The sequence below is a fragment of the Monodon monoceros genome, unplaced genomic scaffold (genome assembly GCF_005190385.1).
Source record: "Monodon monoceros isolate NGI ecotype Baffin Bay Population unplaced genomic scaffold, NGI_Narwhal_1 Super_Scaffold_5, whole genome shotgun sequence".
Taxonomy (NCBI): Eukaryota; Metazoa; Chordata; class Mammalia; order Artiodactyla; family Monodontidae; genus Monodon; species Monodon monoceros.
In genome coordinates this window covers 78,745,163-78,770,579 of record NW_021703782.1, presented here as the reverse complement: position 1 = coordinate 78,770,579, position 25,417 = coordinate 78,745,163, and the positions used below count along the sequence as shown (strand labels likewise).

Sequence of the window (25,417 nt, the reverse complement as noted above, 5' to 3'; positions counted from 1 at the left end):
TAAAAATGTGGCAAGTCTGACATGCTCCCACCTCCAGACCAAAGGTAAAGCCACTAGCACCAGGTCCGAGGCAGAGAGACGGCGAGCTTTAGCCCTCTGCTATTCTACTCTCCACGATCAGCCACTCACGTTCACTCATTCATTTTGCAAGTATTGATCCCATGCCTGCTAGGTGTCAGGCCCTGTTCTTGACACAGAAGATATGCAGTGAACAGAGTAAAGATCCCTACCCCATCGTGGGGCAAGACAAAGAATAAACAAGAACAATAAATATGCTGTGTGTGAAATGGGAATGAGTGATAACTCAGAAAAATAAAGCAGAGATGAGGATAGGAAGTGTTGAGTGTGGAGGACAATTTTAGATATGGTGCCCAGGAGAGGCTTCACTGAGCACGTGCCATTTAAAAAAAGACCAGAAGGGAGTGAATGGTGACAGTAGTGGGGAAGCATTCCAGGCAGAGGAGATGTAGTGCAAAGGCCCAAGGTGAGAGAGGGTTCAAGGAACAGCAAAGAGGCTGCCTGGCTGGAGTGGGAATTTAAGGGGACTAGGTCATGTGAGGCCTTATGGGCCACTGTAACTATTTTTGGCATCTTTTAGGGACATGGGGATTTTTTTTTTTCTTTTTTGGCTGCAAGCATGCCATGTGGGAACTCCCCGACCAGGGATCGAACCTGTGCCCCCTGCAGTGGAAGCATGGAGTCTTAACCACTGGACTGCCAGGAAAGTCCTGGGACGTGGGGATTTAATGGGGGATTTAATCAGATTTTTTTTTTTTTTTTTTTTTTTTTTAGTACGCAGGCCTCTCACTGTTGTGGCCTCTCTCGTTGTGGAGCACAGGCTCCGGACACACAGGCTCAGCGGCCATGGCTCATGGGCCCAGCCGCTCCGCGGCATGTGGGATCTTCCCGGACCGGGGCACGAACCCGTGTCCCCTGCATCGGCAGGTGGACTCTCAACCACTGCGCCACCAGGGAAGCCCCCAGATTCATTTTTAATAGGATCACTGGCTGCTGCATTGAGAAAGAAACCAGGAAATGGGTAGGATACGCCTGCAATGATACAGTCAAGGGATGAAGGAGTTGGACCGGGGTAGGGGCAGTGGAGGTGGTGAGACATGGTAGGATTCTGCATATTCTTTGCTGATGGGCTGGATGGAGCAGGAATAAAAAAGGAGTCAAGGATGACTGAGGGTTTTGCTTCAGGCCTTCACTGAGGATTAATGACTCTCAAATCCATGCTTCCAGCCGAGACTCCCAGGCTGGTACATAGCAAGGGATTGACATTAACATTTGACAGACTGAACTGAAAAAGTTTTGCCTGATGAATCTGTTGGGATGGTGGCACCATTTTTCTAGGCCTCCACCAATGGCAGAGCCTACCTCCAGATATTGGGAGTGCAGAGAAAAGAGCTGCCACGTCCCCACCTTGGTCTAAAATGAGAAGTTGAGACAGGGCAGAAACAGGAACAGGACCACACCCAACCCTTCCAATAAGAAAACTGGGGACAAGAAGGAGGGATATAAAAGTAAAAAATGCCAAGAATGATGGCCATAGAATTGGGTTTGTGATGTCAAAGACACTGGATGCCAATCCCAGCCATGCCTCTTGACTCAACCTCTTCCCTTCACTGGTCTGCCTTCTCTCTGAAATGGGGTGGCTGGCTTTCTGAAGAGTCTGTCCAGCTCTAACCATCTATAGCGTTCTGATCCTTTTCTTACAAGTCCCTGTCTCCTCTAACCATTTGACACACTGCTTCTCCAACATCGTCTTTCGGGAACTTTTCTGTTTCCTTTCAGACTGATTATTTCTGACTCTGAGTCTTGTAAGATGTCACTATTAGTTCCCAAAGGAAAACATCCATGTGTTTTTTTGCCTGCTTGAAATAAATACTACCTTAGGTCAGTTACCCCATCTGTAAACTGGGAATAACACGAGATTGTAGGGATGCTGAGGAGGGTTAATTATATACAGAACATGTAGGGGTTGAGCACACAAGTGCTCTGGAAGTTTTTGGCATAATACTATAGCATTACAATAATTTTGGCTTGCAAATTATACCCCAGCAGAGGCATCACATGGAAAAGTGGGTCTGACCCCATGGCCTGCTGAAAGTGAAATGGGAAATATAAGTTGTGAAATATAACTTCTCTTCCTAAACCTTTGGAAAAGGCAGAGATCACTCTTCCATGTGCAACCCACGTGCAGGGAACAAGTTTCCAGATCCTGGAGAAGACTCTCTTGCCCAGGGTGTCCTAGCCTGCTGCCAGGATCTGGCCATTCCTCCTTCCTGAACCTAGAAGCAGAGATGGGAAGGAAGGGAGCAGGAGAGGAGTTGTGGTTGGTTGAAAGGTGGGGCTCGCAAGGAGAATGTCCTTGCCTTTCAGGTTTTCTATTTGAGCCTCTCTTACTTGTGGGATAATTAAGTGCTTATACAGTAGAGGAATGAGTGAAAGGGTAATCTGAGATAGTTAAGTCTAGGGACACCCAAAATAAACATCTTAGCTCAGGTCAACTTCTGGGTCCTCTCACCATCCTCCAGACACCCCACAAACACCCCCACACACACATCATAGATTATTTGCTGTGAAATTCTAAAAAAGTAGATCTCAGGCAATGAAGGGGCTGTGTAGTTGTTGATGATGTCTGTGACTATGGCGTCATATAGTGGGTTTGTAAAATTTAACTGGCTCATAGAGGATGACAGTCCTGTCTGACCAGAGGGGAAGAGCAAATAGCTTGATCCTGAAGGGACAGTTTGCAGTCAATTCCACTGCATCACTGTTTGTGGCTGAGTGGACAGAGCACAGCCTTCAGAGTAAGACCCAAGTTGGAGTCCTGGTTCTGCCACTTGCCCCACGGTGGCCTCAGGCAGGGGAAGAGGCCCTCCCTGCCCAAGAGCCTCAGACTGCGAGTCTGACCTCCACCTCCAGTTCTGGCCAAAAGAGTCACTGGCCTTGCTCCCTGACGTAACAGGTCCCACTTTACCTACGGGATACAGGAAAAAATAGACTCCCTCAAAGCCCATCTATAATATACATGTTGCCAGTGGAGGTAATTAATGATTTGGACTATAATCCTAATAAGTTAGCATCCTTAGAGAATTTCTCAGGTGTCAATTCATACCTTAGGGTATGCCATATTCTGGAGCTTGATTAGCCTAATTCAAAGGAGCACCGGCTCTACTGGCAGTTACCTCATTTCTAGGCAGCTCCTCTTCCTCGGCAGAGCATATGCCGCCTCCCAGGAAAAGCTTTACCAAGCAAGCTGTGCTCCTCACTCGGCCTCAGTTTCCGCATTTTAATAATCAGAGGACGACCTTAAATTGCAAAGCAGAGACTAGTAGAAATGACACAATTTCGGCGCCACCATACCGGGAACTGGCATCCAGGCCCACCTGGGTGACCTTCCTCTGAGCCTCAGTTTCTCCATCTGTAAAATGAGGGCCCTGGATTAAATGGAGCCTTGCCAGCTCCTACAATCTTAGGCTTTAAACGTTCCCACAGCTCGCTCTGCCAGGTTGGCCGTGAACAGAGTTAAAGCCACGACTTCCTCAGAGGTGAAAAGGTAAGCAAACATTCCGACCTCCCCTTAGCTTGGCTCTCCAACTGGTGGGGGGCCGGACCCCTGCCGCCTATCCTGGCCGCATCCGTCATCTGGATTGTTAAAACGCTCATTTGCATAAGGATTCCTCCGAAGGTCTGGCACAGTGGGCTGAACCGGAGTCTTCGCCCCTTTAAGTAGGGAATAGACACCCTGTCCCTAAGGGGTCTCGGCACCGCAATTCCTCCAAGCGGGTCACGCCGTAAACTAGAAAAGCCTCGTGTTCCCAACAGTGGGGATCCCTGGGTAGCACAGCGCGCGGGTCCCGGGGAAGGGTCTGGCCTCTGCGCGCTGCAGGCTTAGGCTGGCAACCTCTCGCCCTAGGAGGCGGCGGACTGCCAGCGAGACGGGGCCGGTTGCGCCGCGGGACCCCGGCGCCCCCAGGCGAGACCCAGGGCCTGGCGCCGAGGCGGCCACAGGAGGTGGCGCGTGCTGAAGAGGGGAGCTGCTTCTGCCCAGGACCCGGGCGCAAGAGGGGCGGAGCCGGGGCCGAGGTCTGGCAGCAGGACGCGTGGGGGTGGGTGGGGCGGAGTCTGCGGGGGCGGGATGGGGGCGGGGCGCGCGCGGGCCCAGGGAGGGCGGGGCCGCAGCGCGGGGCGGGCGCTGGCGGCCCGAGTGTCACACACGCGGCGGTTCGGGAGGCGGCGACAGCGGCAGCAGCAGGCGCCGCCGGGACGGGCACGGGCGCGCGGGCTCGGGCGGGCGCCGGCTGCCTCCTCCCTCCCTCGTCGCTTGCTCGCTCGCTCGCTCTCCGGCCCGCTTGCTAGCCGGCCGGGTGCCGAGCTCGCTACAGCGTTCTCGGGAAGGAAGAAGTGGGGGGCCGAGGACGCCGACAAGTTCCAGCAGTACCGGGAATCCGGGCCAAGGCGGTGGCTGCGGTTTCGACGGGGCAGGAGCGCGCTCCGTGGCGGAGCGCACGGCCAGAGCGTCCGAGGAGGGGGGCGCCCGGGCCTTTAGTTATCTGTGGGGCCGCGGCCGGATCCCATGAGACGCGCCCGCGAAGGGCACGAGATCCGAAGCCTGGGAGGCGCGCGGAGGAGGCGGAGGGCGGTGCTGCAGCGGCCGGAGCCCGGGAGCGGCCGGCAGGAGGCAGCGGAGAGAACTTGAACTTGGCGTCGGGAGCGGGCGCCCCGGACGCCCCTCGCCGGGGCGGGGGCGCCAAGGGACCTGGGCGGCAGCACTGCCCCCCCGAATGGCCGCGGCGGCGGACCCGGCTCCCGCGCCGCGGCCCTAGGCGGCCTCTCGCCATGGCCAAGTGGCTGAACAAGTACTTCAGCTTGGGCAACAGCAAGACTAAGAGCCCCCCGCAGCCGCCGCGGCCCGACTACCGCGAGCAGCGGCGCCGGGGCGAGCGGCCCTCGCAGACCCCCCAGGCCGTGCCGCAGGCCCCCTCGGCCACCTCGGCGTCCTGCGGTACGGCCGCCGCCTCCTGCTTCTCGGCCTCGTCGGGATCGCTGCCCGACGACAGCGGCAGCACTAGCGACCTTATACGCGCCTACCGCGCACAGAAGGAGCGCGACTTTGAGGACCCCTACAACGGGCCCGGCTCGTCTCTGCGCAAACTGCGCGCCATGTGCCGCCTGGACTACTGCGGCGGCGGGGAGCCAGGCGGGGGGCAGCGTGCCTTCTCGGCCTCGTCCGCGTCGGGCGCCGCGGGCTGCTGCTGTGCCTCCACTGGCGCGGGCGCCGCCGCGTCCTCGTCCTCGTCCTCGGGCTCCCCTCACCTCTACCGCAGCAGCAGCGAGCGGCGGCCCGCCACTCCAGCCGAGGTGCGCTACATCTCCCCCAAGCACCGCCTCATTAAGGTGGAGAGCGCCGCGGGCGGTGCCGCAGAACCCTCGGGGGGCTCCTGCTCAGGCGGTCGCACCTGGAGCCCGACGGCCTGCGGAGGCAAGAAACTGCTCAACAGGTGTGGCGCCTCGGCCGCGGAAGAGAGCGGTGCCGGCAAGAAGGACAAGGTAAGGCGCCCCTCGGCCTCACCCGAGGTTCCAGAGCCACTGTGCGCACGGGTAAACTGAGGCACCGCTCTAGTTTCGAGTTCCTACATCCACTCGGGCTAGGACCTTTGGGGTCAGGCCTCTCAACGGTGCTTCCCAGTTCTGCCTCTGCATGCGCTTTGCCCCCGATCGCCGGCCTCCTGACACAGTCTCTTTCACTGCTGCTGCCAAAACCTCCTCTCTCTGAGCCCACAGCCAGGTGCCCCTTTCGGAAGTAGCCTGACGAGAGCGCCCCGCCCAGCCTTGCCCAAGAAAGAGACACCTAACTAGCCCTTCAGACCCCCGAGGAGGAAAGTCAGAGAGGCAGAGCTGTCACGGACTTAAAAGCGTGTTTACTCTTGTCTACCTCCTCTTCCTCCTGCCCGATTCTATACATGGGAAACTGAGGTCCAGAGCTGGGAAGGGACTCGCCGGATATTACCCATTTCCGATGGCAGATTCAGACCGGCTGTCTTTAAATGGATATATGTAAATCACTCTAAACGCCCTGCCCTGACCCACCCCCCCGCGCCAGGTTTCGAAATGGGACGGCCTTTTGTACTGGAGCTGCACCGGGAACCCCCAAGCGTGCTCTTCCAGTTGCAGTGAGCTGGCCTACAAGAGCGCTCCACTTAGACCTGTCAGTTCCTCCAGCCGCGCATGGGAGGGGTCCGCCTACCCAGCCAGCTGGAAGGAGACCCACCCCTCCAAAACCTCACCTTCCTTCCTGACCTTACCCCCACCCCATACAGCCCCAGGGATGAGGGGGACGATTTTGTGCAACCCCCCCTCCCTAACAAATCAGACCATCTCGATACCCACCTTTGAAGCAGGTTAATTCCAGCCAGATGGGGCCCTCTCCTCCCCCTTCACACGCCTGTGACACCCTCCTTTCCCCCATGAAATAATACTTGTTCTGTCTACTTCTGGTGGAAGGCAGTGTTTTGATTACATCTGAGGCCCAGTGCCTTGCGATGGCTATCAGGCCGCTGTCCCTCTTGTTCTCCTCTGGCCCCCTACGTTCTCCCAAAGGTAAACTTTTGCCCAGGTGTGGGCTGGGGGAGACTGATAAAGTCTGAGTTTCTTTTAGGACTGGATGTCCAGAAAGGAGGGAGACAGGCTCCTACCTGCCAGCTGGTGCTTGGAAAGGGATCGTTTTTGTTTTCCAGGCAGGAGGAGTAAAGGGATGCTCCTCCTGATTTTTTTCTGCCTGACTTCCTCTCCCCCAAGGTCCTAGGTCCCCCGAGTACTCCCTCCTCCCCCGGCTGGGTCTGCCGAAGGCATCGTGGGCAGTCGGTGGATTCCATCTCCCTCTGGGCCAGTTTTGGGGACACATCTTGGAAGCATGGACTCTGGGCTTCCTAAGCACCCAGGATGCCATACCTAAATGATGAAGAGCTGGAAGCCAGGTGGCCACCCAGGTGCTGCCTTGGGGACAGAGGAGGTTTCTCCGAGAGCCCCCAGGATTATGGGTTTGTGGTTGATCTATGAGGGAAACAGCAGAGAGGCTCCCTGCTGCCTTATGTGTGGCCCAGGCTTGGCTAGGTGCTGGCCTGGGAGAACCTGAAGTCCCTGGGGATGGAAGGACGGCCCACCCTAGCTCTCCAGAGAGATTGTGCCTTCCCCCATTACTCCATGACCACCTCCCAGGTGGGCAAATCTCCTTTCTCTACCACTGCTTGTCGTTCTGCTTGCTCACTGAAGTCTTTCTTTATGGTTTTCAAAACTCTAGTAAATGTTTTTTCTAATTATAATTAAGACTGTTTCAAATACTGAGGAATAATAAGTTTTATAGCTGGAGTGTCAAGTGTGTTGAAGACTTGGCTTGTTTGTATTTCTTACAGGTCTTCTCTGTGCTCTCCCTTGCTGGGTACTAGAGCAGGGTCTAGTGAATACTGTGGCCCAGGCCGCAGTGTGCATGATAAGTGCCGTGATGGGACGTGGTCAGGGAGGACCATTATTATGGTTGGCTGCAGAAGAGAGCCTGGTGCTGTAGGGGACTGCAGGTAAAGGCCCTGTGGCCAGAATTCAGAGGTTAGAGTTGGGCAGGACCCCAGAGTGGCAGGAGGGCCCGGGTGAGAGAGGACCTTGAAAGGTAAGCACAGTGAGGGCCAGTGAGGGGGTTTAGCTGCTAAATGATGTGAGCAAATGTGGTTTTTAAAAAAGATCTCTCTGGGGACTTCTCTGGTGGCACAGTGGTTAAGAATCCACCTGCCAATGCAGGGGACATGGGTTTGAACCCTGGTCCAGGAAGATTTCCCCATGCCGAGGAGCAATTGAGCCTGTGCGCCACAACTACTGAACCTGTGGTCTAGAGCCCATGAGCCACAGCTACTGAGCCCACCTGCTGCAACTACTGAAGCCTGCGTGCCTAGAGCCTGTGCTCTGCTCACTGCAACTAGAGAAAGCCTGTGTGCAGCAACGAAGACCCAACACAGTCAAAAAACAAAAAAAAAGATCTCTCTGGGCTGTATTTTCACATACTAGGTTGTGACTTTGAGCCCTTTGGTCTTTTAAGAAGTTGTTGTGATCCTTGGAGTTGGAGGGATTGTGGCTACCAGATGTTCTTTCTAACGAGTAGGAGGGGAAGGAGCCCGGAAGGGTCATAGTATGCAGTGGTTCTCAAACTGGCACGCGGAGGACTGGTTAAAACACAGATTGTGGGACCCATGGCCTGAAGTGCCTGAGTCACCACACCTGGTGTGGGGCCTGAGAATGTGCATTTCTATCAAATTCTCAGGTGATCTTTTGCTGCTGATCCTGGGACCACACTTAGAGAACACTAATGAAACAGTGGCTTCTTAACCCTCCCTCTGGGTCTTCTGGTCAGAGCTGCTTTGGGATGCAGACTCTGGATGTCCTCATCTCTGCCCTCTGTGTGGGACTGCCTCCTAATACGGAGCTATCACCCACCCCCAATTCCTGGCCAGGCAGCCAGGAGGCAGCCTGGTTTTCACATTATTTCCAGCCAGATAGCTTTTGGAAGGTCAGGCGTACTGCAGATCCAGCCCTGAACACCCCAGAGCCCGCCTTCTGCCCCTCACCCACAGATCCAGGAAAACCTACTTTAGCCCACTTAATCTCAGACCCAGCTTCCTTTTTTCTGTTGTTAGGAGTTAGGACAAGAACCCCTAGTGCTGCTGAGCGCCGCCTGCGTGCCAGGCCCTGTGTTTTTAACATCGGCCTGTGTTGAGGGTTGCTATGGCATGGGAGTAGGAGCTATTGGTCCACAGATCCTTCTTTCAGGGCCTCCATTGCCACCTCCCAACCAGCTTTATCTTTGGGGGGCCCTTCTCCTGCTTCCCTTAGTTACCTGTGCTTCCTTCTGACACATACTTGGGCATCCTTCTATTCTCCCAGGCAAGTCCCGGGGCACACACACACCTGGTCACATATGCCCCACTCAGCCAGCCTCCAGTTTGGGGCATTTTCCCTTTTAGAATCATCTGTAACAGACTGTGTTTTCAGTTTAACCAGCTTTTCCCTGCACTTACTTTTGTGCTCAGAGATCTCTTGGTACAAGGGCGAGCTAGGAGGAAGGGAATAAAGGCTGCAAAAGACTTGGCAGTAATCTTTGGCCTAAGCCTCCGGAGGATATCTACACACATTGTCTTTTCATCATTTGTTTCCCAGTGTTTTTGTCTTGGGGAATTTAGTGAGGTCTTCACCTAGGAGGCAGCTTTGAGCTGGGGAGAAGGCTGACTGCAGCCTGCGGGAGCACTTAGGTGCCTGTGCTGTGAGTGTACATGCATACGTGTGTCCATATATGTATGTGTGTGGGCGTATGTGTGTGCAAATATATGTATGAAACCTTAATGTGGAGGGTGTTCTTAGAAACTAGAGCTTTCTTGCAGTGGGCCTCACTTGGGGAATGAGAGGTGACAATGTGAGATACATGGGGTCCTGAGTTTAGACCCCACAGGGGAATCCTTGAAGACTGTTGAGTCAGGAAAAGGATAGACTCAGAGCTATGGTTGAGGAGGATCCCAGGTTACACACAGCTGCCACAGTCTGGGGGAAATGGGTTTGGAGTTAGGAGGCAATTACAATACAGTCCGAGTGAGACACAGTGAGGGCCTGAACTCCTGGGAAGAGAAAAATGAAACTTTAGTAGGTGGAAATATTATTCCTTCAGGTTGTCTTTATAAAAAAATAATGATGACAAAGAGGCCAGTAACTTGGTAGGTCTCCTTTTGTGCAGCCAAACAGGGCTCATCCATTTGTATTTTCTGCTGAAGTCTTGTTTCTTTTATCAAAATTAAGTAAATGTTTCCACTGCAACTGAGAAAGTCAAGATGCACCATGACATCAGTTCCCCAAGTTTTAAATACATGCTGATGTGTACCAACAATTTATATTTTGTCAGCATCCACAGAGTTGAGTTAAATAACATGTTTCCTAAGGAATAAATAATATCATGTTGAACTTTTTTTTTTTTTAAACACTCAGCAAACAGTTTCTGAGCAGCGTGCTAAGCAGGGGGCAATTCAGAGAGAATAAGTGGTGGCCAGCTTTCCAAGAGGGAAGCTTTTCAGTTTGTAGTTGAACACGAACTTTTCAAGATCTAGTCTGGGAGACAGAGACGGATAATGAGGCAGTGTCGCAACATGTGGCATGCCAGAACAGAAGGGTGTGCAAAGGGCTGGGAGGGCCTCAGCTCTGTCTGTGAATTCAAGGAGGGCTTTCAGGGGGTGGCAGCATTTGAGCTTCTCCATGCAGAGGCTTGTGCCAAGAGAATGGTTGGAGGCTCTGAAGGGTGGGTGTGGCAGGAGGTTGCAGACGGAGGTTGGAGCCACAACAGGAAGAGAGTGTCTCACTGTCTTTGTGGGGAGTTGTGACTTGTCTTTCAGTCCTTTTCACTTCAAATCATTGATGTATAGCTTGATTGAAGCCAGGGTCAAGCATGAGCTGTCAGTCATTTCTATTTGGTTAACAGCCACATTCTCCAGTTCTGAGAAAGTAATTGATTGGAAAGGTAAGAGCCAAGCTTGGTAGCTGTGGTTTGGCTTGGAACACTTTCTCCTTTGAAGTCCTGTCCCTTGAAAGTAGTGTGAGAAAAACGCTGCATATCAAACCCAGTTTTTCCCATTGATTCCCCAGAAGAGAAGTATGTTCTCCAGGCTTCAGGCTAACCGCTTAATTGGTCCTTGAATCCTCACAATCACCGGAGAAGGGGTTTATGTACTGTATCAGTTAGCTATTGCTGCATAACAAATCACGCCAAACTCTGGTTTTAAACCAGAGGTTAGCAAAGTTTCTTAAAGAGCCAGTTAGTAAATAATTTAGCTTGCAGGCCAGACAGCCCCCATCACAACTATTCAACTATTCTGCCATTGTAGCTTGAAAGCAGACTTAGACAATATATAAATTAAAAGGGTGTAGCTATATCCAGTCTTTATTTACAAAAACGGGAAGCTGGCCTGTGGTCTGTAGTTTCCAACCCCTGCTTTAAATGATGAGCCTTTATTATTGACCATGAACCCACACGTCAGCTGAGTAGTTTTTCTGGCCTCAGCTGGGCTCACTCAGGCATCTAAGGTCAGTGTGGAGTGTATGTGCTGCCCTGCCAGTCCTAGCCAGGCTCTCTTACATGTATGGGGATGCCTGGTTTAGGATGGCCTTGGCTATATCGAGTAAGCTCTGTTCCATGTGGTCTCTCATCTTACAGCGAGTTAGCCTTGTTCATATGATGGTGGCAGGGTTCCAAGAAATTACAGAAGCCCATACAGTTTCTTGAGGTAAGAAACTGGCCTACTGTCCCTACTGTCCCTTCTGCTGCATTCTGTTGACCAAAGCAAGTCATAAGGCCAGCCGGGATTCGGGGAGAGAGGAGGAGCTGCGAAGTCCCATGGCAGAGGACAGGGATACAGACAGGTCATTAGTGCTATTGGGGCCTTTAGTGCTATTCCTCTACCATGGATAGTATTGCCCCCATTTTACAGTTAAAGAAACTGAGTCTTAGAGGTAATAACTTGTCTAATGTAACACAGCTACCAAGTGATGGGGCCCAGTTTATACCTATTCAGTCTGAATTCAAAGCCTATATGCTTTTTATCAATTTGTTCCTCTCCTTTCAATGATTTAGATGGAGATAGTAAGACTCTGATTTTTTAATCTTTTTTTTTTTTTTTTGCGGTGCGTGGGCCTCTCACTGTTGTGGCCTCTCCCGCTGCGGAGCACAGGCTCTGGACACGCAGGCTCAGCGGCCATGGCTCACGGGCCCAGCCGCTCCGCGGCACGTGGGATCCTCCCGGACCGGGGCACAAACCCGCATCCCCTGCAGCGGCAGGCGGACTCTCAACTACTGCGCCACCAGGGAAGCCCCTGATTTTTTATTTATTTATTTATTTATTTGGCTGCGTTGGGTCTTCATTGCTGCGCACCGGCTTTCTCTATTTGCAGCGAGCAGGGGCTACTCTTCGTTGCGGTGCGCGGGCTTCTCATTGTGGTGGCTTCTCTTGTTGCGGAGCATGGGCTCTAGGCGTGTGGGCTTCAGTAGTTGCAGCATGCAGACCCTAGAGCGCATGGGCTTCAGTAGTTTTGGCATGTGGGCTCAGTAGTTGTGGCTCGCGGGCTCTAGAGCGCAGGATCAGTAGTTGTGGTGCACGGTCTTAGTTGCTCTGCGGCATGTGGGATCTTCCCAGACCAGGGATCAAACCCGTGTCCCCTGAATTGGCAGGCGGATTCTCAACCACTGCATCACCAGGGAAGTCCCAAGACTCTGATATTTACTGAAATGTGTGTTGTATGTCTCCTGCTCCCCTTCACTTAATGCTCCTCTTCTTGCACCCCCTCCCCCATCCCTTTCAGTCTGGGCTTTGGTGGTCCCCAAAGGCTCCCCAGAGCTGGCTTTTCTCTCTCTCTCTCCCTCCCTCATCTCCCTCTGAGTTCCATAAATGAGATGTTAATGCAGCACTTGGGTTATTTCATAGAGAAATTCTGCACACAGAGTTGCCACTTCCCAAGGGACAGCTGCACAAGATCACAAGATGTGTGTCTTGTAACTGTTATGTCTTCTCATTCAAGGACTGGCGAGACTGTGTGTGCTCTTTTAAGAAAAAAAAAAAAAAAACTGATATCTTGGCCCTTGTCAACAAGGAACCTAAGTTTCCTTGAAGGAGATCAGATGACCGTCTTCTAATCTGACAACCTCAGAACATGACTGATTTCCCCAGACTGAACCCCCAAGACTTGACCTCGTCCTCTCCCCCAAAGCATTTCTGACCCATAAAATAGGTGTTAAAAGGCAAATCTGAGACAAGTGTGTTTTCCTTTGGCCATTCAAGCAAAGCTGAACCTGCCTGTGGTCAAGTGCTTCCCTGGGCAGTTTCACTTGGAGCTTACTTTCTCATCTTGTGCTGAGAGAGCCAAGTGGTAGTGGCCTGTGGCGAAGGGGTAGGTCAGGCTGGGCCCTAGAAAATAAATTGGGATTTGTGGCTTTGAAGCAGAGAGCTGGGTTGCTGGCTGGCTGATGGCAGCACCTCCGTCAGCTTTCTGAGGGAGGCTGTTCCTGCAGGATGGAGACAGGCTGCCGGTGGTGTCTGCCACACTGACTTATAACTTGTTTGGCTTGTGTTGACTGAGAAATTGCCATATGCAGGCGACTGTCAGGAGCTGTGTGGATACAGGGATGAACCAGGAGTTGGGTAGTGCCTGCCTGTAAGGAGCTTATTTTCTGGTGAGGACACAGGAACCAAGGTTAGAACACAGCTCTGTATGGCAGAATTTGTCTATAAACAAAGTGGTGTGGGCAGAATTTGTCTATAAACAAAGTATTGTGGGTGAGCTGAGAGCCATCCTGGCACAGAAGCTGTTCTGGGCAGAGCCTTGATTCCGTGGAGCTGAAGGAGAAGCAGGGTCAGGAGGACGTTCATTTCAACTGAGGGAAGCAGGGAAGGCTTCTTGGAGGAGGAGGCATTTGAATCAAGAAAGAGTAGTCATTTGAATTGATGGAGCTTTCCACAATAGCAATATTAGCCAGTACTTCCATTGCATATACTCTAAGGCAGACATTGTTCTTTGTGCTCTACATGCACTAACTTACTGCTCACCAAAGTCCCTTGAGGTAGATGCTACTGTCATTCCCATTTTACATATGAGAGCACGAGGCAGAGAGGTTAAGTAACTTGTCTAAGGTCACCCTGCCAGTAAGTGGCAGAGATGAGATTTGAAGCTGGATTTAGGGTCTTTGTTTTGAATCACTGTGCCATATCACCTCAGGCTGCACAATCTCATACCTGAATTTTCTCTGCCTTATTTGTGGCTAGATTTAAACTCTTATAAAAATCCCCTCTGTTAGCATTGTAGGACCTACCCAAACTCCTACATTTGGGTGAGTATTCCACAGCTTAAAAGATACTTTCACACCCATAATTAATTTGACTGTAAGAGTCACTCTGTGAGGAAGGTGCTGTAACACCCATTTTACAGATGGAAAAACTGAGGGTCTAGGAAGGCATGGAGCCCACCCTGCCTCCCAGCAGGAACTGGCCGAGCCAGTGGCCAGGCTGTTGACCTTGTGTTCTGAGCCCAGTGCCCTTTGTGCCGGGGTGGTGTGGAGGTGGTTTGGCCAAAGCTCCAGTCCACAGGAAGGGTGACAGCCTGATTGATTTCCGGTTCTTTCCGTGTTTTGATTCTGAAACGAGTTACTGAGATCATTAAGGAGCATCGACAGAGGACCTTGCTTCCACAATGGAATTTTCCTTCTCTTCCTGTTTGGTATTTTCCAGTAATATTTCTATTAATGTTTCACTTTCGGAGGCACTGGCTTCCTGAGAGTTTGCACTTTCTCAATTGATGAGCCAGGAAGAACTGAATTTTCCTCTAAATCATTCAGTTCCTTTCCATCTTCTCCAAGGGGAGCTCTCTCTGGATTTCCCATTATGCTGTAGAGGAAGGATCTTGGAGGTGGGTCCAAGGGATGGAGAGAGAATTAGTCAGGGCCCTGGGGAATGACTCAGGCCCTGAGTTTTCCAAGCAGAACTTAAGAATAATGGTCAGAAAGGGGCTTCCCAAGGCCGGGGAGGGGAGAAATGACTTGATAGGTGGGTGGGCTGGGGCGGGGCTGGTCCACTGCTGGGCCTTCACTTACAGGCTGGACTCCGAGTCCTCAGCTGGCCCTGAGAGCCCATACCAAGTCCTTTCTCCTCATTCATTCATTAAGCACACATTGTTGAGAATGGGCTACCTGCTGGGTATTGTTCTATTTAGATGCTGGGGATACAGCCGTGGACAAAACATAAAAATTCATGCTACCCTGAGTTTACCCTCTCGTGAGAGGATTCAAGCAAATAAAGTATGTCGGGTAGAGTGTAGAGAAAAATAAAGCTGGGGTGGGCCTCAGTTTGGGGTGGGGTGCTGTTTCAGATGGGTGCTCAGAGGGCTTTGCTGAAGGGTGTGATGGTGTGATTCACACGGCTCTCGGAGAGAAGTGCATTCCAGGCAGAGGGAACAGTCAGGGCAAAAGTCCAAGGCAGGAGCACGCCTGGCTGCTTCAGGGAGATTGGCATGACTGAGTGGAGCAGGTGGAGAGGAAGTGGGGAGACGAGTTCTGAGAGGTGGGACAGGGAGGCTGAGTGTTTCGGGCCTCTCTCGCTTTATCTCTGGGTGAGATGGGAAGTCAGTGTGGAGCTTCTGAGCAGAGGAATGACGTCATCTGGCTTTTGGGTTTTGAAAGGATCACTCTGGCTGCCTACTGGAGAATAGACTGGAGGGGTCCAGCCAGGAGGCCAGCTGGGAGGACCTTCAGCCACAGGAACTGGGGTGCTAGCGGTAGGTGATGAGAGGAGACCAGATTCAGGACATGCCCTGAAGGTAGAGCTGCAGGATTTCCTGCCAGATGAAATGTGAGATGTGAGGGGTGAGGAGAGTCACAGATGACTCCAGGTTTTAGCTTGAGCAGCCGGGAGGGTGAATTGTCATTAGCTGAGATGGGAGGACCCTGGAAGTGCAGTCACAGTCCAGCCAGTGGAGTTGATCCAGCAACTGATTCTGGGACTTAAGAGCCAAACACACTCTGAGAACCCAGCGAAGGCATGGGTGGCCTCTGTCTGGGGCTGGGGGAAACCACCAGGAAGAAGAAGTCATCTGGGAGGTGGGTCCAGAGGAAGGTGCACATGGGGCATCCCAGACAGAAGGGGTCCTGTCGACAGTGACTGAGATTGGAAAGGGACCCCTGCTGGGCGCAAGCAGGTGTGGCCAGAGCCTGGAGATTGACTGGTGTAACTGCACATGATAGAGGAAAGAGGCAGGGAGCTGGATGTGAAGGGCCACCTGCCACTGGTCGAAAATTGCCCCCATTCTCCAAATTGGGAGGCCACCTGCTGTGTTGTGTGCCTCAGCTGGGCACCAGAGCAGGGTGAAGAGGAGGCTGGAACCTGCCTGTTTTGCTAAGCAGAGCGTTTCATTACGGAGCGCTTGTGATTGTTGCCAATGTTCTTTCTCATCTGGGGCTCACCAGTAGGTGGGCTACGAGGAGGAGGCAAACAGAAGGAGGAAGAAAGGAACTTTCCTGGTTTCTACAGGCCACAGCTAAACTCTAAAAATGAAAATGACCAGAAAATTCTTCACAGTGAAGCTTCACTGTTTTGTGGGGCGTGCACTCCCAGAAAGCCAGACAGCCTCGTAATCCTCCCGGTGCATTCCAAAGCCGTGCATGTGATTTGGGGCCCGCGTGGCATTCGCGGAATGACTCAGCCCCTACCTGCTCTCCCATGTGGGGCAGATGCGAGTTGGCCGTGTTCTAAGGCCGTTACTCAGAACAGCAAGCTTGGATTTTTTGATATATTTCAATGTTTATCTCTGTGTTAACTTTTTTCTTCCCCCTTCAACAAAACTAAGACAGGTTTGGTATAGAAAATGCTGATAAGCAAAACTAAAATAGAAACCAACTTTAATTCTACAATTCAGAGAAACCACTGTTAACATTTCACTGTTTTTCCATCTAGCCTTTTTTTCAGTGCATATATATATGTGTGTGTGTCTGTGTATATATATATTTCCCTTCACAAAAATTAATATTGTGTGTATCTATTTGTGTTCTTTTTGCTTAAAGACATGGAAAGATGTCTACATTGTCTTAAACATTCAACAACAGTAATTTAATGTCTGTATAGTATTCTGTTTGCTTATTTAGGTTCTCCCAGTTTTCACTAATTTAACAGTGCTATAGTGAACATCTTTGTAACTTAATTCTTTGCATAAATAAGTCTGTGATTATTTATCTGGGATTGATTCCCAGAGGAGAATTGTTGGGTAGGAAGATAAAAATTTTGATACATTCTTTCAAATACTAGAAAGACCTTACAAGTTTTCACCTGCTTTACTCTAATGCAATTTAGTTTAATTTGCAGTTTCTTAGGTTACTGGTGCATATGTTTGTTGACTGCTTGTGTCTCTTTTCTGAAATTGTGTACTTCTATCTGTCCATCCTTCCTGCCATAGGGCTTATCTTTTTATTGATTCGTAAGAGCTCTTTGTGGATTAAGGATGGCAGCCCCTCTCCTGCCGTTTGGGTTGCAGGGTATTTTCTTTTACAAGTTTGTAATTTGCCTTTCGGCTCTGTATCTGGTGGTTGCTTTTGTTGTTTACACTGAATGGTTTTCTGTTGCTGAATCAGTCGATGTTTCTCATGATTTTTGAGTGTGCTGCTTAGAAAAGTTTTCTGTACTCCAATGTATTTTCTTCTAATACTTTGATGGTTTCTTTCTTTCTTTCTTTGGCTGCGTCAGGTCTTAGTTGTGGCACATGGGATCGTTCGTTGCAGCACGCAGGCTTTTTTGTTGCACTGCGCGGGTTTCTCTAGTTGCAGCCCTGTGTCCTGTGGGATCTTAGTTTCCCGACCAGGGATCGAACCCGCGTCCCCTGCATTGGAAGGCAGATTCTTAACCACTGGATCACCAGGGAAGTCCCTCTTTCTTTTTTAATGTTGACATTTTAATCTGGAGTTTGATTTCAGGGTATGAGGTAGGGTTTTAATGTTACTTTTCCTAATGACCAGTCTGTGTCTGGACATCCTCTCCTCCTTGCTTGCTCTGTGAGCTGTCTGTATTTCTTCAGGTGCCTTTTTAGACTTCAATATTTTGACTCCATCTTGCCCTGACTGTGTTAAATTCTCATTAGCTATTATGATAATGATGATTTCACCTTGTCTTTATAAAATGACACCTTCCGTCTGCAGATACCCATGCACTTATTATACATTCAACTCCTGACACCTGAGGGAAGTAACTGGGTATTAGCACTTCATCTTTGGATGCCATACCTGACGCGGTGGGTGGGATGAGGCCAGGAAAGCTTCGCCTCACCTCTACTGGAGTCAGCTTCCTCCTCCAGGACCAGGGGGCCGGCTGTCTAGGTATATTCAGTGCAACCACTTACTGTTCGCCCTGCCTATGTAGCCTTATCTGGGTGGGTCCATTTCAGCTTTCGCATGGTGACTTTTGTGGAGAGAGGGGTGCAGCATTCAGTCATCCATGCAGCAAACATTTTTTAGATACCCACCATGTTCCAGCACTGGGCTGAGTCGTGCAGACCATCAGCAATGAGTAAGCCCCGGCACTCTAACTCAAGGCCCAGGAATATCTCTGCTGCAAGGCAGAAAGTGTTCAGTGCCAGGATACAGAGGCAGGTAATGACTCTGAGTAACAAGAAGCATTGGAACCTGAGGTGGGCACGGGCAGCACTGTAGTGGACCATGGGTAGCAGAGCTCAGACTGGAAGGATGGAGAGGACTTGAAGGTGTGGTATGTGGGGACTATATTATTTTGGTCATTTAAATTTTTTTCACACCCACCAAAGTCCAATGCAAGTGACATGAATTCACAGAGTTCTTCCCCCACCCGCCGACCTCTTCTGTCCCCTCAACCCAGGTGTCCTATGTCTTCAATAAGTGAGAGACCCTTTCCGAGGCTCTGTTGCACGTTCTTCTTTTCCTGGCTCTGGCCAGCGTCGGGATAATCCATCCTGCAGTGTCTGCTGTGGGGTTTGTGACATTAATGAATTGGTGTTGATGGAACAGATTAAGACCAGGAGTGTTCACAGTGAATAAATCAAGGAAAAAAAGATGCAGAATTTTCTGCATGAACACGGATGAACATTTTTATGGGTCTAAGAGGCTGAGGGTGTCTGCCTAATTCACTATGCTGTGTGTCACAGCATGTCAATGAACCCTACCTAGACCAGCCCTGGCAGCACAAATCACCAGGAGAGCATTTTTCAAAATTTTTAGTTGCCTGGGCTCCACCTCACACTAATCACACCATGGTTTCTGGGGATAGAGCCTGAGTATCAGTACTTTTGGAAGGTCCCCATGTGATTCTGATATGCAGCCAATGCTGAAAGTTGCTGTCCTGGAACTTAGTTTGGGTTTCCAGGAGAGCCTAGGGATCATCCAGTCCCAACCCTCCTGTATCCGTGCCTGAAAACTTCCAGTGATGGGGGGATTTGTCACATGAGCACACACTCGTTTGCACAGCTGAGCTTTCAAGTTTTTTCTGCTGTTCCCTCCAACTTAGTACAGGTTTGTTGAGTACCTGGTGTTTATGGGAGCTCTGCTGGCTGACCTCTTTCTCTCTGTGGATTCTGTTACTGTTTTAGTTGGACTCTGAGGTCAAGCAGAACCAGTCTAACCTTACTTCTTCCACATGACGACCCTCAGATGTGTGATCGTATCTTCAAAGGCAGAGGGAAGCTGCAGGCTGTAACATTTCCCCATAGAGCCAGATTCCCAGCCAGGACACCAACTGCTAAGGGCAAGTACCCTTTAGCATCACGAGTGTGGAGGGCATTGATGGACCCCCAGTCCAGGAGCTTCCTGGGCAGGAAGTGGCAGGCTGGAGCGGGTTCTGCGTTGGGGGGGCTGAGGTTGACCCTGAGGAGTTAATCCTTCTGAAGCGTGACCAGATGGGGAGCAGAGCATCGTTGGATTCGATTCCCAGGTGGATTTTGGGGGTCTCAGGGCAAAGAGAGCAGGAGAGCAGCAGTCAGGAGTAGATTCCGGGGGAGCAGGTGGGATCTTGCCATCAGGACCTCAGCGCTGAGCAGGTAACAAGCAGAGCAGAAGCTGCCCGGCTGAGAGCGGCATGGTGTCAGGAGCCAGGTATTCTCGGGCCAGGTGTTTGCCCTTTGTGGGGGTAGCCGGTGACTCTACACACCACAGGTGTCCAGAGCTGTTGATCCAAACACGGCAGGACCCTAGGGGTGTCCACTGTGGTGATGTGAAATGAGCACTGGTTTTGGGGTCAGAAGTCTGGGCTCAAATCCTGGACCTGGTGCTCAGAAGCTTAGTAATTTGGGGTTAGCTTCTCCGGGCCTGCAATGCTCATCTGTCCTAACATGGGCATAGTAATGATAGAGAGTGTCTCCTGACCCCTCACTCTGTGCCTCGTGCCTGTGGGACACTTTCTGTGTGTGATCCTCATGGCCAGTCTTTGAGGTGGTCCTGTTAGAATCCCCTTTTTATAGATGATGAAACGCTCTGGAGATGAGGTTCAGGGGCAGTACCTAGGGTCTTTGTGAGGATTTAATAAAATTATTTGTTTAAATGGCTAAGCACAATGCGTGGCATGTAGGAAGAGCTTTATGAATTCTTTTGGCCACAGTCTGTCCTGGGCCTCAACCCAGCCTCGAACTCTGGGCTTCTTATAGCCACAGTCAAGCCAGTGGGACTTCCCTTTCTGGCCAGGTGAGGTTGTCCTCAAAAATTATCCCTGTCCTTATATTGACAGTCAGTTTGTGGTTGACCTATGATTCTTTGCAGTGGGAGAATAGAAGTAAAAACTCTACCTGGATCACCACTCTCTTCTGAGTGCTTTATGAATATTAACTCACTGAACCTCATGACACCCTAGGATGTAAGTTCTATTGAGTCCCATTTTACAGATGGAGAAACTAGGGCAAACATGTGTGGGTTGTTTTTTTTTTAAGTACTTTGTCAATAGGTGACACAGCTAGTAATGGGCAGAGCTGCAGGTGGGGGTGTGAAGCCCAGGAAGTTAGTTTGGCTTCTGTCTGCCCTTAACCTCTATGCTACACAGCTATAGGGAACAGTGACAGAGGTCAGTTCTGTATCATCTGGTTGTTCCAAAACCATGAGGCCAGAGCCATTTAAAAACCATAGCATTCTACTGTTAATAAAGCATCTGGTTTGAGCCAGGCACTCTCCATATGTCTTCTCAAGATAATGCTGCCAAAGTAGCATCAGGAAGGCTTCATGGAGGAGGTGGCATGGGAGCTGGGCCTTCATGGATACAGAGGATTTGGATATTTAGAGATTTGTGGATGTTAGGAGGACATCCTGGGAGGGGCGTTGCGAGTGGTCCGAAGTGACTGAAGGAGAGGCTGTGAGAAGACAAAAGAGAAAATATACAAGAGTGAGAGATAAGGCCAGGTGACAGAAGGCCCGAAGGGACAGGCCACAGAGTTTGGTCTGTCCTCTGGTAATGAAAGGTGGTGGAGCACAGGAGTGACAGGGTCAGATCTGGGCTTTAGAAAAAAACCTATCTGTCTCCCTCTTAAGAGGATGGGTTAGAGGGGGTTGGGGGAGGGAGGCCTAAGCTGAGCCTGGGGGTGGGGAGCCCCGTTGGGAGGACACCAAATGCTTTATGCAGACTGGCCTGACCCCAGTCTGCATTCTTTCTTTCTTTCTTTTTTAAAATATTTATTTATTTGGCTGCATTGGGTCTTAGTTGCGGCACGTGGGATCTTCGTTGTGGCATGCGGGATCTTTCGCTGCAGTGCGGGCTCTTCGTTGCAGCATGCGGGCTTCTCAAGTTGTGGCGCATGGGCTCCAGAGTGCGTGGGCTCTGTAGTTGCGGCACGCGGGCTTAGTTGCTCTGCGGCATGTGGGATCTTAGTTCCTTGACCAGGGATCGAACCTGCATCCCCTGCATTGGAAGGCAGATTCTTTAACCACTGGACCACCAGGGAAGTCCTCCCCGCCCATACTGTGACTGACTGCTCAGGCAGCTCTCAGATGACATTGGGCAATGGAGGGAAATCGACCGAGTACCTGTCTAGGGGATAGATTCTCTGGATCACTCTCATCAATTGTTGAGATATGCCCTCTGTGTAGTTTGTAAGTTACCCAGTCCAGGAGAGCTTTTGTCCACATTCTGTCAGAGTCAGACGGATGGTGCACCAGGGGTCCCGGGGCCTGGGTCAGAAATAGAGTTACGTCTCCACCTATAATCTTTCTGGATAGTTGGGTGGGAGGAGGCCTTGTATGAACCAAGCAGCACCTCAGCTGCTTGCTTCTGTAGAAACACAGAGCAGGAAAGGGCAGACCCACTGAACAGCTAGCTCCTCTATGAGGGAAGTTGTGTGGGGTGAAGGAGGTGGGAGAGCATGCACTGTTTGTTCTGGGGGGCCACAGAGCTAGTCACCTGACCTTGAGACTGAGGTCCAGCTCTCCCATCTGTTGACAGCACCTCGGGGAGTTGGAGGCAGCCCAGGATGTCCGGGCAAACAGTAGCAGGTCGAAGGAGCCACAGTAAAGCTGCTGCTGGAGGCTTCAGAAGAAGGGAATGCAAAAGGGAGAAGGGAGCGCTGGGGTTCTGGCTGCCACTAGGATGCTGACCTTCAGAGGACATCCTCCACGGGAGGAGCTCTGAGAAGCAGGAAGTGCTCAGGAGGCTTTGGGTCCCCAGGAGGGAAGAAACATTAGCCTTGATGAAGATGTTTGCTGGGCTCAGTTGAAGGGTCCCCTGAGGATCCCTGTCCAATTCCTCTCTCATTCATGGCTGAATCAGAGGCCCCTCTGGCCAGCAGAGCACACTTCCCAATTCCTGAAGAGATGCTTTGTAAATAAAGATCTAGGAATAATGTGCCATCAGGCCAGCTCAGGGGGCTCTTGCCACATGCTTGGGGCACACGCTTGGGGAATTCAGCTGTCATTCAGCTCCTCCTTGCTGGGCTTCTGCAAGGCCTGGGATCCATCTGAAGGCCATCTGTGGCGTGACTGTGAAGTGACAAGATGGTGGGAATCGGTGTCATCACTTCCGAGTCACCCACAGGACAGCTGAGAACATTGTCAAGGCCTGGATCACACGCGCAGGCCTTGGGCCTGATGTTCTCAAAGTGCAGACGCCCAAACCAGGCGTGTGTCTGGGGCCTTGCCTTCCTTCTCTTGTCCCGCCCCACCCTGATTTTTGTGTGCACCCTTGATTCTGGTTCTTTATCACCCTCAGACTAGAGCAGAAGTGGGCCTGGTTTTGAAAAAGCTGAGGAACTTTTCTCCATCCAGGCAAACCCTTTGTGTTGAGGAGTCCTTAAACTTATTAGACATGAAGCCTCCAGAGGAAGCAGAAATTGCTTCTGACGGCTCACAGAGATCCCTGAATGAGGAGTTTGAAAGTAAGAAATCAGTGGATGAGGGTGCGGGCACATTTTTTTTTTGGGGGGGGTACTATTTAATTCCTCTCCTAAATTAGAAATGCCTTTCTTTATACCTGTCAGATCCTTTGGGGAATGGTTATTCCAGAAAATTTCATAACTTCTTTGCTTTTGATGGTTTCTTCTGGTTTTACCTATTTCTCTACAACCCAGCAAGTACTTTGGAACATTGGATTCCTTCAAGTTCAGAGGCTATGGTTCTGTCTGTGCTCAAATATTTCTTACTCTGCAAGTAAATTTCAGTTGTACACCTTCATTCAGTCAGAGGGTCATTTTAACTGAGACATTGCTGATAGGTGGGGAGGAAACTTTAAATTTATAAAGGGTACTGAAACAAAACAAGAAGTTCATGCCGTCTTGTGTTCCCCAGACTTTTCTTTAAAAAATTCGGAAAGGGAAATCAGGGCTTCCCTTGTAGGAAGAAGGAAGGCTTCCTTAGAAGATCTGGGTTTTTGAATTTCAAAGGCTTGTTTGAATGTGAAATCTAAGGTCATCCTGTATTCACAGTCTAAAAATCAGGAAGAAGTGAGTTAGATTGTCATTATTAAGTTTATCCCTGCAGCCACTAGGGGCATGACATTTTCTATTCCTTAGTTCTTTAGTAGTAAAAGAGAATCTTACCCATTGCAGAATAAAAGACCACTTGAGCCCTGTTGCTGAAGAACCGTGGCATGTTTCCCTGCATTGGTCTGTGGTTGGATGGTCAAGACTGACAAACATTGACAGGTGGACCCAGAATCACAGGATGTGTCTCAGGGATTTGTAGCAAGCTGTGTGTGTTTTAGATCATCGTGCACTCGATTTTAAAACACTCCGGAATGCCCGCTCCGACGCTGGCCTAGGGATCTGAGAGCAGCAGTGTGGAGCAGTGAGAGAGCACTGACCGTTCAGGCTTAGTCTGGGTTCAAGTTGAGGGTCTATGACCTTGGGTAAGTCACTTGACCTTCCTGAGCCTATTTTCCCATCTTTAAATGAGGGTGTTCATCCGTATCATGAGGTCAGCCAATAAGGCCACTGTAAAAGGACCTTATAAATCAAGGTTGCCTTAAAAATGTTGTAGACTTGGTTCCAGGTCAGAAAGAGTAACGGGAAACTGAGGGGACAACACAGAGAAGCTGAAAAGTTGCTACTCTCTGGCCCAGTGGTTCCCCTGTTAGGAGTTTATCCTAAGGAGAGAGTGAAGAGAGTCACAATGATTTAGCTACCAGTATCCTACAGCATTTGAAAAAAAAAAAAAAAGGAAATTACTTAAATATCCAACTGTGGGAAATGGTTCATGTATATGGTGGAAAGGAATGCGGCCACCCAGAGCTGGGTTGAGTAACTCAACTGCAGAAGAGTCAAGAGGGGAAAGGCTCACCACAGAAGACTTTAAAAGTAGGGTATAAGAAACCGAATAGTTGTAGTCTCCCCCTACCCCATTCCCACCTACATAGGTAGAAAAAAGGCCAGAAGTAAATAGACCCAAGTGTGGATAGCGGTTGTCACTGCAAGGTTGGATATTTTTCAGTTTTTAAAAGCAAACACTATTTAATCACAAAGGAACATTTTTTCCAAGTAAATTAATGACATGGCAAGGGCAAGGGGAATGGGAAGGTGAGCCAGTGTAGGCTCTCTGCCTCCCAGCCAGGCTCTGCCCAGCCTTGTGAATGAGCAGTTGAACTTCAAAGCCAGGGCAGAGAGAGCGTCTCATTGTGTTGGAATGTGGGCGATGAGGCTCACAGGAACTGATGACAAGCCCTTTGTTATATAAGCTCACCAAGCTGGCTCGGCGGTGCCAGTGGTGGCCCTTGGTGCCCGATCAGGACATCATCTGTCTGTGTCTGTGGTCACAGCCCTCTTATCGGAACTGCGCAGCCAGGCACCGGAAGATACAATGCACACCCTCTCTTCCTTTACTCCCACTGGCACATTGGGCTATTGCATACAGGGAGAGAGGCCAGCGTGAAGGAACTTACTGGCATTGTTTACGACCAGGGAAGGTGTGGGGATTTTCCCTTGACCCTTCGGAAGACATCTATCCTGGCTGCCTCCAAAAGCCAGGGCTACCTGCCTTCATCTACTTCTGTTTCTCGGTTCCTATTGGTCTGTGCTGTGTTTACAGCTGTGGTCCTGCTGAAGGAGTTAGTCCCGGAAAGAGGGGATGATTCCCTCAGGCTGGGAACGTGGCTGCTCCAAAGGCAGATTGCAGTTTCCCTCTCTGTTAACTTCCCTACAGCAGGCAGGCGGAACCGGGCCAGGCATAGGACAGGTGCCCACAGAAGCTGTGCAGTCTTGGAGTTTCCTGGATGGAAGGTGTGTCCGTGCAAGCGCTGTGGCTAAAGGTAGTGGGATGTTGCACCCAGTCGCACTTGCCCTTGCACCACAGATTCTGAGCTACTTTGTATTGAGAACCTATTCTATGCTGTACTCTGCTGGGTGCTTTAGGTACAACACTAAACTGTAATCC

At 50.7% G+C, this 25,417-nt stretch overlaps 1 protein-coding gene across 2 annotated transcripts in view; it reads left to right on the top strand.

Moving 5' to 3' along the window:
- Positions 1-4,230: 4,230 nt before the first annotated feature.
- The window catches only part of SHB (SH2 domain containing adaptor protein B), a 137,856-nt gene continuing 116,669 nt past the window's right edge, over positions 4,231-25,417 (top strand). For both annotated transcript variants that reach the window (XM_029201531.1, XM_029201532.1), the window contains exon 1: positions 4,231-5,559. In XM_029201531.1, coding sequence (XP_029057364.1) covers positions 4,849-5,559 — 711 coding nt within the window. In that variant the 5' untranslated portion in view covers positions 4,231-4,848. The remainder of the gene's footprint in view (positions 5,560-25,417) is intronic.